The following is a 12,819-nucleotide window of genomic DNA, read 5'->3' as shown; positions in this document are numbered from 1 at the left end:
TTCTTATTTCTGAGGCATTTTTTTCTTTTTAGGTAAAAGAGTTATTTTATGGAAATTATAAATCATTTTGTGGCCCCAGTCCTGCATTCTGAGCCTTGTGGCCAGGCTCCTATATTCCTGAAAAGCTTTGCTGACTTTAACAGAACTCCCCACAAGCACAGGGGGATACCAGTGTGAATCCAATTGTAGGATCATGGGCTTTGTGTGGTAGGTAGACTCCACTGACACATTTTCAATGTTAACTATTTCCTAACAATGGTTTTTACTTACTCATTTAAATCTCTTCTTAAACTATATTTTTAATAGGAGACTTCCATTGTTGATCTCCTATTACTCTGCTGTCATGCATCAAACCTTCAGGATTATATTGTATCATTTCAAATTAAAATCCTCTGGGTACCTATTGTGGTAGTCAGGAAACAATTGGCCCAGGCCCACCCAAAACTAAAGGCCTGCCCTCTCAACTGTGGGGGAGGAACCACTGAGCCCAGGGCACAAATGATTACTTGGGACAACAAATGAAAAAAACAGGAACAGTGGTAAAGGTCAAAGGTTAAAAATCAGAGATTCAGAAGGGCACATTAAACAGAGAATCCCCGACAGTGCTCACCATTCCTCAAAGGTGTCTAAGGAGTCAGTGGCTATCTCTCAAAGGATTTGACAAGGGACTGGAATTAGTTCCCACAGTCACAGAGCACCCTCTGATTGAACATCCTCCCCCTAGTTAGGTGGATAACCATATTGGCCAGCTCCCGAAAGAGGTTGATGAGAAGGTCTTACAACTTTGTGGGGCCATAGCTAGGGTGTGCAGAGATAAAAAGGTGAAAGAAGATGTACAGCTAGAACCTCAGCAAGAGGTTCTGGAGGAGCCAGAAGAGGGTTGTAGCCTGATGTACTCTACATAGATGTGTGCCAGGATCTCCCTCTTACTGCAGAAGGGACGGGGAGCAGGGCATTCTATGAACCATGCCAAATATTTCTGTGTTCACAGTTCCATGGAGGAATCATCAGTTAATATCCCTGGTGGACTGTGGAACCAGAGTGGAGTACCCACTGGCCCACTGGGTCTCCCCGCCCTCTGCAGGTGGCAGCAAGTCCTGCCAATTGGTGTCAGGGTGGGATACAAGGGCAAGAAAACAGATGGTATGGAGCACAAGCATGCAGATGTTCTCTGGACATAGTTTGGAGGCAGATTATCAGCCTTCTCGTGTTATGTGTCTAGGTTCTGGGTGGCTTGCAGGGCATGGGTCCAATGGCAAGCTCCAGAGAGCAAGGGGTGAAGGGTGGGTGGGTAGCACTCTCCCGCAGGATCTGCTTGAGAAAAAAGAGAGAAGTGGAGATCAAAGCTGCCCTCATGTCCTGGAGCTAGGGAGGCCATTCATCTGTGTGATGGGGTGGACTAGGCCCAAAGGCCTCCTGGAGGCCTCAGGGTTCTGCCACACCCATCCCAGGAAAGGAGCAGTGGAGAGATCCTCCAAGCAGGCTGGAGTGGCTGCAGGGGAAGCAGCTAAAATCAGGGCCCAGGAAGGCCATATAAAAGGAGCTGCAGAACAGTACAGATCAGTAGTTAGTTGCTGCTTAGAGCTGGAGAAGAAAGGACCGTAGGCTTGGCTGCCTGGAAGAGCAGCAGGGCCAGCGACAACTCAGTGTGGGCAGGGATGGGGGAGCACTGAGGGAACTTCTGGGTGGCTGCTAGGACTGAGCCAAAGACAGTCTGCTGGCAGGGACCAGAGGAGTGAGATGCTCCTGGCTGGCTGCTAGGACTGAGTAGGGACTGAGCCTGGGGAGGGCTGCAAGAAGATAGTGTCTCTAGGGAGGAAGTCCTGGGGATACAGCCCCATACCAGGGCTGGACTATCTAAAGACCAAAGCTCAGAGAGAGTTAGAGAGAGAGACACCACCCAAGGGGTACTGAGATAGACCCCAGGGGACTGTATACCCCAGAAGAGGTTTGTGCTAGTTAACATGCAGACAGTATGTGACTTGGCCAGAGCGCTGTGTCACTGAAAACCCAGCTGAGAACCACCGAAAGGGGTCATCAGAAGTAAAGAACGCAGACATGTCCAACCAGAAGGGGGCACTTGCGAGAGGCGGATGCCAACCCTGTTACAGTCTGGTATTAAACCGGACTGTCATCTTTCTGAGAGGTTTGTCCCCATCCAGTACTAGGACAAAACCAGATGGAACCTCACAACCACCATGTGTACAAGGTCATGCGGGCAAGGGTGGGGTGGTGCACTCTTAAAGATGGCACCCCGGTGTGGTGCTCACCGACATGGTGGGCTTATGTCATTCCCAGAAATACCAGAATGACTGGTATTCCTGGAACATGTGAGCAGTTACCTTACCTGGAGCACATGATGGGGAATATGCAGGATGAGCAACTTCATGCACTGGTTGGGGGCCACCCAATCCATCTGACTGTATTCCAAAACGTCTTGGAGTCTGGTGATACAAGTCAGATCTGTCTGCCAATGCACCAAAGGGGACTCCACCACCTGCACTCAAAACTATGGATTGTGAAGTAAGGATTCTGTCAGAAGGTCTTTTCCTCTTCAGTGTCTGCTACGGACCTGATTTCTGAGACCAGCTTCCAGATCCTGAAGAGGTTCTGGTAAAAGACTGGCAGCTCAAAGAGGGCTCTGGGGCTGCCCCTTGGGTGGAAATTAAAGAGCTGCCTATTGTATTGGAGCCCTTGGAAGTGGGGGAGGAAGGCATGTGACAGCACACTCCATGCTGGACAAAATCCTCTGAGTAAGGACTATGTTTGTTTGTAAAATGCCATGCACAGCTAGCCGGGGGTGGGGGGGAGGGGAGGGGGCAAGGTGGAAGTTTCGCCTAGGGCGCGAAACTTCCTTGCACCGGCCCTGAGAAAGGGGTCCACTATATGGAGTATCTGTGTGCAGTAGCCTTGTCTGGCTTTCTCTGTGTGTGTCTTCTGTGTGGGACTTATGTGGATGGGGAGGGAAGGGGTCCTCTGTGTATGGGGTGTCCAGGGGGGGGTTCCTGTGTACGCGGGTGTCCCGCGGAGTAGGGACTGCCTCCCGGGCCCTGAGCAAAGAGACACGGCCCCACACTGCCGCTCAGGGAGTCTGGCCCCGGCTCCCACGCAGCAGGGGGCGCTGTTTGTAGCGGCGCAGGCGCGGCCCGGCTGCGGCAGGTCTCCGGAGGAGGCGGTAAAGTGTGAGAGGCGGGGCGGGAGGTAGTGAGCTGCCGCTTGCAAACCCAGCGGGTCCGAGAGCGAGCCGGTGAGTGACTTCGCGGGCTGGCGCCAGCCGTGACAGGGGCCCCGGTCCCGGTGGCTCGCGAGGCGCGGCGCAGCGCAGGGCAGGGCGCAGGGACCCCCCGACTCCCAGGCCTGCGGGGCCGTAGTTCTGCCCCGTCACCTGCCTCCTGGGGCGGGCTGGCGGGTCTCTAAGGGGGGTGCCTGTGTCTGAAGCGGGGGCTGCGGCCCCTCGCCGTGAACTGCCCCGGGACGGAGAAGCGAGTACCACTGGGTTTGTGCCCCGCTGTGGGGCGGGCGGCACGGGGCTGTCTGTGCCCCTGCGGAGCGGGCTGGGGGTGTGTGTCTGTGCCCCTCGGGGGGAGGGAGGCCTCGCTAGGCCCAGGCTGAAGCCGCAGCAGTTTTTGTTGTAACCTGGTTGCCTAACAACGCTGAGTAGCGTCTTAAAGAGGCAGAGCCCGAGGCCGCCGGCGCCGCTGCTCTGTGTGCGAGGAGCGTGTCCTGGCCCGGGGCTGCGCTTTATCTGTCCCCAGGCTTCACTGTGGTGTGCCCGGCTGCGGCTTGTCCCCTTATCGCTCTAATACTGTCAGTTTTTCGCAATTTGTATCTCCGTGGTTTAATAACTCGGCATTTTATTTTTTTGTATCTCCCATCACACTGTGTCACGCAAAGTGTTTGTTTAACTTTGATTGTCGTATTGCAAACAAACCCAATCTAAAGCTGCATAATACACACTTATTTTGGTAGGTTTATATGAAAAATGCTATCTTGAACTGCTTTACAGAGTTGTATAGTAGCAGTGGGAGTTGGAAATTAAGAGGTATAGGCAAAGGAGGAAAGAGTGGTTTTCAAGTGAAATTTAAAAAGAAGTGGAGAATTGGAGGGAAAAGATCCATGAGGAAGCACCTTACTGATGGAAAGAGCTGCGGAAAGAAGAGGCTGTTCTTATTACTGTTCAAAGGGATAGAGGGGAGGCAAGTACTAACAGTTTTGAAAAATCCAGAAAGTATTGCTGAGAAACTTAACATAACTTTTTAATGTAACAGCTCTGTGGCCATATAATCTGTAAATGCAGTGACTAAATGTGGCATCAAACTGTGGTAAACATGTTTTTTTTTTTTTTTTTTAAATGTATCAGTTTTTTCCCCCTAACACATCCTCTTGGGGATATTACATAGAGTTGATAGGAATTGTGATTCTGTCTGTTCTCTTTGCATAGTAGCACTCTTCCTGCTGTACTGTATTAATGGCAGTATAGTATACATAAATAGAAATACAGGAGATCAGCTTGGATTTTGCTGGTCAGTTTTCTTCTTTATAAGTCTGGCATAGACTTGGAAAAAGGTGTTGAAGGGGGAGAAAGAGAGAGGGAACATGTTGGAGAGACTCTCCTTCACATAAACAATAAAATAGACACAGTGTACATGTAGGTGCCTTCCCAACATCTTAGTATAGTGAATCTTGTTTAGGCACCACTCCTGCATAGATGTGTGCCCATGCTTAATTTTAATGTGCAGTCCTATTGAAATCAGTGGGACTACTCAAGTAAAGTCAGGATTAGATTGGAGGCTTGAGGCCTTAGCTGTTAGAAGGAAAATCAGCCAGAGTGTTTCCCTTCTTGATTATTTTCTTGTTCTCTGCTCTCTGTCATGCTTTATATATCTCTAAATTGCACTCCACTAGCTGACTCCTTAATTATTATTAGGTATCACTTATGCAAATTTCCTTTTTTAGATGTTAACATATTTGCTCTTTGGTAAACTAAATATTACATCGAGTTAGGTTTTTTAGTCAATAAGTAAACATAGCAGCAATTAACATGATACTTAACACTTACATAATGCATTACTTCTCTGAAGTGTGCTCACTCTCTCTCTAAAAATTAATTAGAGGCATAGATGTATGCTATCAGAAAATCATTTTTATAAGAGTATCCTTTAAATATTATCTTCTGAAATATATTTAAAAAAAATCCTTTAAAAATTAACAGGTTTTTCTCCTTCCCTGTTTTATGTTTAGAAGGGTTTTTGGTTGGGCCTGAGAGCAATATCACCAAGTATGCTCAGATCCCAACTCTGCCTTTCTCTCTGCACACACCTGGCTGGGGATTGCTGCTGCTTCATTTTTGGCTCTGCTTCTGTTACTAGTAATAATCTTCCTGGAAAAGTTTGTGTATGATCAACAAAACAGTGAAAATGGTGATACACAAAATGCCGTCAAAAGCACTAATTAAATGGAGGAAAAAAAAAGCTTTTTTTTTCTCTAGTGTATTTGAGTTACAGTAATTTGTGGTCCTGATACCAGAATAAGCTCTACTTGGGATCTCTGTAAACCACATGGAGCCCGACTGAAGTTAATGGAGCTCGGTGTGATTTTAGGGTCTTAACAGCCACAAAATTCTTTGCAGGATTGGTGCCTACGAGGTTACTTATAATTCTAGAAAATATTTTGAGATGAAAGTATGATTTGCATGTTGAGGGTGTCCCTTTAATCCTCACAGCATCCCTGTTCAGAAAGTAATTTACTTTGATATCTTTTGGCTAAATTCTAAATTTTTCTTGAAAGGAAAAAAAATTGAATGCTGAAAAAATGAAATTGTGTGCTTTTTCTGAGTTTTTGAACTAAAAACCAGAAACTATTAAAAAATGAGATGACCTCTATAGGTGCTACTATAGATCACAAAATTAAATAGAAATAAATCATTCACATTTTTATTAAGCATAAATATTTTCTGAACCAATGTATACAACAACCCTCAAAATGTTAATAGTTTGCTTTTGAAGAACAAGTAAACTTCGTTTTCTCCTCTTCTTCTCCTTTTTTTCCTCTCCTCCCACCCTCTTTTTTTTTCCTGTATAACAAATCCTTTCTAATAATTTATTTGGCAGTTGGCCCTCATGCTTGTTTCACAGGGCTTATGAATTCATGCTCATTTTAAAAAAGGTCTACCAAGGAAAAAGGAGTGAGCTATAAAACATCTAGATATTTCCCCAGCCAATTTCTGTCAGCCATCCTTCCTTTTAGCCACGTGATAGCATCCTGAATCGACAATGCTAGTATGTCTGATTAATTTGTTTTACTCAGAGTGGAGTTTTGAGCTTTCTTCACATTCAGTTGAATACTTCTGCAGTTAAAATATATCTGAATAGATACCTTGCCTTTGTTTTGTAATTCTTCATGATGCTTTTCAGCAATCTCTGCTAAAAAGTTTAAAAAAAAAAAAAATTAGTGTGTTCATATTATCTTTATTAGAGCTTACTAACATCCATTTACCAGTTTGTAAATTCTCTTGATCCAGGTTTGGCATCATCACACTATTGTGCTGTTACTTGAAACAGAACTCTTTGGAAACAATCCCAGTGTTTATACATGCTAGTCTAAGTGAAGGTCAGAAATTCAATTGCCACAGTCCAATGAGACTTCTTTTGGTGCATGACTAGCGCTGCATTGGTATTCTTGCAGGTGAGTATGCTGCAGTGGATAGTTGGTGTGAGCAAAGGTGGAGTACTAGGGAATTTACTATGAAAAGTTACTTTTTCCATTCAAAATAACTTTTGTGATTAAGTGGATCCTTCTGTAGTGTTGCAATGCTGAGTATAATGTATGTATATGGCTGGGAACATGTTCTCTTCAGGTTACTTTTATCCTTTGACTTTATTAGTATGCAAAACTAATGAGATTAAGGATTTAGGACAATCAGATGGGGAATTTATTTCAGAATTGATTGTCCTATATCATTAGTAAGACAAATGGGTTGTCCCAGGACTGCCTCATTTATGAGAACCGCATAATATTTTTACAATGCTAATTAAAGATTAACATATAACTAATGATATTGCTTTATGCGAAGATTTTACTGTAACTCAGGAGTCAATATTTTTTTGCTATCACATTACACTGGACATATATTTCATTTCTTTCTGCATTGTCGCTTTCCAACTGTCTCTTCTCATTTCATATTTTTCTTTCCAAATGTGGTTTTTGTTTAATCGCATTGAATCTCACCCCTTAAGGCTTTGCCCATTTTTTTAAACTCTCTTGGCCCTTTGATCAGGATGTGCAGGCAAATAAATGATGGACACATGGGTAGAGCCCTGCACAGATCCGCATCTGATCCACGATCCGCAAACGTGGTCCGCGGATATCCCCATCTATATCCGTGGATATAAAGCAGATATCCGCAGATTTGTAGTGCTCTGCACATGGGATGGATTTAAATGGAATGTCACAACTTTATTAATTTAACACTGGGAAGAGGTGCTGTATCTCCTTTACCTGTGCTGACATTCCAGGCATTTAATTGGGTGCAGTGTAGGGTTAAAGGGCTCCCACTTTGTCACCAGTACTTTGGGGAGGACCTGCTTAGGCCCACTCCTAGGATTCAGATCACTTTTTATTCTAGGGATGGGGACAGACAGGATGAGAGAGCAAAGCAGCTAACCTGGTCTCCTATCCCCAGCCAGTGGGAAGATGATGGATGGCGGTCTTGAGGGGGCAATCACTTTCTTGGAGCGCATGCGCTCTCACATCCCCCCCCCCCTCCTCCTTCCTTCAGAGCACTGCCTAACATCCCCCTGTTGACTGTCAGGGAGGGGGTATGTTCATTTTCTGTCTCTGCTAGTATAGTCTCAACAGTAAGCTTACAAAGTGAATTCTGTGCCATTTATACTTAGGCCCAGATACTGCAAACACTTACCCATGTGCTTAATTTTACTCCCTTAAATAGCTCCTTTGACTTCAATGGGCTATTAAAGTGATTAAAATTAAACACATGAATAATGTTTGAAGGATTTGGGATTGTAATTATCACAGTCAGTGGAACTACTTGCATGAGTAAAGATTAGCAGGATTTGGCCTTGTGTGCGGTTCATTGGCTTTCTTTTCATACTTTGCTTTTAATTAGATAGTATACATTTAGTCAGAATGTCATTTAGTCAATTCTTCAATAGAATATTTAACCTCTAACTATTGGGCCAAACTCATCTCACATGTAACTTAATTGAATTTGACCTATTTGAATTTGTATTATGATACTCCTTAGAGGCATAGGTGCTAGAACTAGAGGTGGGGGGTGCTGCCACACCCCCTGTCTTGAAATGGTTTCCATTATATACAGGGTTTACAGTTTGGTTCAATGGCTCTCAGCACCCCCAGTATAAAAAATGTTCCAGCGCCCCTGCTTAGACGCCCCAACTGAGATCAGGGCTGCTATGTACTAAATAGACATTGTACTAACATGAAGTAAGAGAAGGTCCCTGCTCTGAGGCGCTTACAACTAAATGGACAAGACAGACACTGGGTGTGTGTGGGGGAAAAGAGTTGGCAGTCTTCTCTTGTTCTACAAAACTTATTTTATGATATCTAAATCAAAGCAAAGTATGAAAAGAGCCAATTAATAAACTACCCTTGAGGCCAAATCCTGCTAACCTTTACTCATGCAAGTAGTTCCATTGACTTTGTTGGGAATAAGGGTTTATAGGGTATTAAGTTATAAAGCTACTTCTGCAAAACTAGTAACAACATTTTAAAAGTTGGGCACTTTGCTTATTGAACATATTAAGGTCCTAAACTTGCAAATATTTATGCATGCGCTCGAAGTTAAGTGTGTGTAAGTGTTTGCAGGATTGAGGTTTAAAGCAACAACATTGAACTGGAGTTTTATTACTCATAAAATAATCAGTTATTGGAACACAGTACAATTATAATACATCATATCAACTATAGGCTCTGTAATGGGTCTCTTTCCCTACCTCTTTGGATCATGTTGACTAGTAATCTTGATGTTTTTCTCCCCTCCTTCTATAGGTGGAAAATGTGGGAGGACATGGCATTGCTCTGATCTCATTCCCAATTTAAACTGCTAAACTAATCAGTGCTAAATATTCTTTTCAGTGATTTTTAGCAGTTGAAAATCTGTCATATTTAGGAGCTGCTCAGTATTGTTTTCTTACTGGATTAAATTATTTTGTTAAAGAAAAATCTTTTAAAAGAGAATAGAATAATCTATATTTGAAAAAATTATTGGGACTGTCTTTTGGAATCTAATTTCTCTCTCTGAAGAGAAATTTCAAAGGTTGCAATATATTAGATCAGATATCTCTAGGGAGGAGGTTGTCTTTTAACATTTTTTAACGTTTGCACCTCTTAGGCAGATCAGTGCAGTAATTTGATGACTAAATGACTAAATTGAGTTGATTAAGGCTATTAATAGTTTAACTGATAGTAAATTTCTGCTGATACTGAAGAGGAACCATATTAGTACAATGATATGTATCTTTCCTAGAATTGAAGAAATGATGGCAAATGATTTAGACCAGTTTATTGAAGATCAAAAGGCCAAGTTGGCACACGACAAAGCAGAACTTGAAAATGATCCTCCTTATATGGAGATAAGGGTAAGACGACTACATTATTTACCTATTTCCAACAGTTTTATTGTTGGAATCTTGATTTAAGTCTGCTTCTATTGTACTGATAAGAGTTTCTTCTTTTTAAAGGTATTGTATTACTGAGTTACCTGTTGTAAAATAATTTCTAAGGTGTCTTTCTCCATCTTTGCTTATAGGGACGCTGTCAAATCAATTTTGCCCCCACATTTAACTTTTTAAATAAACATTCACAAATGTGAATACCAATATAAAAGTTTTTTCATGGCTTTTCTAAATTCAAATGGAAGCCAACCCAAGAATTGCTCTCGTACATGAGAACCTCAAAGTGAAATTGCCTAGAAATGAATGTCTGCTTTCATTATCCAAGCTTAACGAATGCAAAAAATAAACAGTACAAATAGCATAAACAAATAACTAAATAATTTTTTTATGGTCAGTTCAATAAGGTACTATTCATACCACGGGTAAGAACACTAAAAATATTAAATTTTTAACCTGATAGTTCTTTCATTATTACTAGAATATATTTTTGAGTATTTTGTGTCTCAGGTATTTACTGTTTATTTAGGAGCACACTAAACAATGTCAAATTTTTTTGCTTTATTTAAAAAATATGGTCATAGGTAAATTTTGTTAATGTTTTTGCCATGTGAAATTTATTTGCTGTTTTATTTTTGTACAGATTATTATAATCAGGGATTGTCACTGTTTATTCAAAAACTTTTCACTTACACAATACTTCAGAATTATTTCAAAATAGAGGAACCCCCCAGTGTTGTTAAGAAGTTGTAGTTAGCATTGCAGCATCGAGACTCCATGAGGTATCAAAAGTATTTTTTCTTGTAAAAAGTACCGATAAAGTCCCCAGTCTTGCAAATATTTAAGCATGTGCATAACTTTACTGACATGAGTAGTCTCATTGACTTCAGTGGGCCTTCTTAGATGAGTAAAATTATGCGCATGCTTGTGTTTGCAAGAGTAGGGCTGAATTCATTGTTAGAGATGCATCTGAATAATGATATGAGCTGGAACATGCAGGTACCTATGGGAGGATGTCCAATAAATATGTTTTTTTCACCAATATTGCTCAAAAGTTTCCAAACATATACAATATTTTGAAAAGGGTCAGAAAACTAATTACTTGCCTTACCCCTGTTGACACCTTTGCTAGCTCCAGGGCCGGCTCCAGGCACCAGCTTAACAAGCAGGGAGAGGGGCGGCACCTGCACCTTTAGGAGCGAAGGACCTGCCGCTGAACTGCTGCCGCCGCTCGCGGCTTTTTTTTTTTTCTCCAATTGCCGCTGCCGATCGCGTTTTTTTTTTTTTTTTCTTGGGGTGGCAGAAATGCTGGAGCCAGCCCTGGCTAGCTCTGTAGCTGTGCATTGGTGCTTATAATGTGATTGGATATTGGGGCTACATGTGGGAGAAGGTTCTCTTTAAAAACTTGGGCTGGCATATCCCTTGCCCTGTTTGAATGCTGGGCACCTAATTCTAAAGCTATAAAGATTTGATAATCTTGCAGATCACCTTAATTTGCTCAGTAATGGGAGTACTTACATGGAGAAAGTTTTATACCTTCCTATGATTTCTATGACTCTATCCTAACTATCCTGAATCATGCCCTTGATGAAGAGAAGGTTTTAGTTAGTCAGCATTGTATGTCTGCACCTGTTGGTTCTGACCTATAAAGCCCTATCTGGCTTGGGGACTTGCTTACCTCCTTTGATATGTAAGAGAAGGAGTTGCTAGTAAGTCTTTCTTTGAGTCAGGTTGAGACTTTGGAATTTGCCATCCTACCTAGTCTGCATATTGACATCTAGGGCCCACTGCAAAACATATCTGGTCAGATGTTTGGGGTGGGTTGTGGTTTGGGTATGTTCACAGATTTGTTTTATTCACAAATAAACATTCCATTATGGATGTTGCCAACTCAAGTATTGCAATGCTGAAATTTGAAATAAAATGTCAAAACGTTTGTAAGCACTTTTCTTGTCCAAAATGACGTGTGTTCAGAGAGAGTCTTCCATTTGTTAACTAGTAGTATTTAATTACAAATTCACAGGTTGCAGCTACTGTCTGCAGAACACTGAGAAATAATCCACACATCAGCATGATAAATTTCAATACTAATTGACTGCAGTCTTGAACCAATATGCCTGGCTATAGATGCCTCAAATCATGTTCTGAGACAAGGATTTAATTTAATCTTTGTTGGAGGGGTTTGTCTCTCACTTCCCTCGAGCAGTATTTCAAATGAAGGGAATTCACTGCTTTTCACTTTTGAAGGGGGGATGCAAAAATTAGTTTGGGGTGGGGGTGTTGACTGTCTTTCAGTTACCAAGTCTAATAATTTTTGGTACTTATTGAATTGGTAGCCAATGACCCTCAAACGCAAGCCCTACTTTAAAGTTAAGTAGTTTACTTCTAATTAAACTTTCCTTTCCATCTCATGCTTCCCATAATCCTGTCTGCAGTTGATTTTAGGTTCCTGTTCGCCTATCCTGGGACTCTTTTCTGGGATGGTGGGGGAAGGTTAGTCAGAGTTCCTGCTTCTAGAATACGTTTTTTTGCGGTTCACCAATCCTGTATTTATTCTTTCCCTTCCTCTGCCTGCCCTCCTCTGTTTGTCTCTTCTATTTGTCTCTTTGCTGTGTTTACTATTTCTTATTGCACCCATTATCTCCCCCCCCCCCCCCCCCCCGGTGTCTCTTGCATGGTCCTCATGTTTTCTTGCGTGATTATGTACCCATGGTTCTCTATAATAGCTTAATGTTCAGGGTGGTGAGAGGAGACAGGCTTTCATCTTTGCCTCCCCTAAAGTTGCTGCCTAACCTCTATTCAGAGCAGCTCCAAGGAGTGGGGTGAGATGAACAAGTCATCCCTGTTGAACTGTTTGGGTGGGTATGGGCGCACAGTGGAGACACTGGTCTGAACTTGACCCACCATGCCCAGATATTCATTTAGCACAGTAGTTTTCAACCTGTGGTCTGTGGACCTCTGGGGGTCCACAGACTAAGATTTCCAAAGGGGTCCACACCTCCATTCACATTTTTTTTAAGGGTCCACAAAGGAAAAAACAGTTGAAAATCACTGATTTAGCTGATGACTAGTCATGGTGCCAAGTAAGGTGGATCAGATCTCTTGGGAAAAATACCGAGCATGGATAGGCTATGAAATCCCTGTGAGTACATAATCAATTTGAAGTGGT

The 12,819-nt window shown here is 42.5% G+C and overlaps 1 protein-coding gene across 7 annotated transcripts in view; it reads left to right on the top strand.

Moving 5' to 3' along the window:
* Positions 1-3,194: 3,194 nt before the first annotated feature.
* CSPP1 (centrosome and spindle pole associated protein 1) overlaps positions 3,195-12,819 on the top strand; it is a 156,550-nt gene continuing 146,925 nt past the window's right edge. For all 7 annotated transcript variants that reach the window (XR_008443876.1, XR_008443877.1, XM_054019063.1 and 4 more), the window contains exons 1-3: positions 3,195-3,247; positions 6,521-6,684; positions 9,506-9,617. Coding sequence is in view for 5 of the 7 variants with exons in the window: in XM_054019063.1 (XP_053875038.1) it covers positions 9,516-9,617 (102 nt within the window). In the remaining 2 variants the exon portion in view is untranslated. The remainder of the gene's footprint in view (positions 3,248-6,520; positions 6,685-9,505; positions 9,618-12,819) is intronic.

The sequence above is a fragment of the Malaclemys terrapin genome, chromosome 2 (assembly GCF_027887155.1).
Source record: "Malaclemys terrapin pileata isolate rMalTer1 chromosome 2, rMalTer1.hap1, whole genome shotgun sequence".
NCBI lineage: Eukaryota > Metazoa > Chordata > Testudines > Emydidae > Malaclemys > Malaclemys terrapin.
This window is presented reverse-complemented; position numbering and strand designations above follow the sequence as displayed.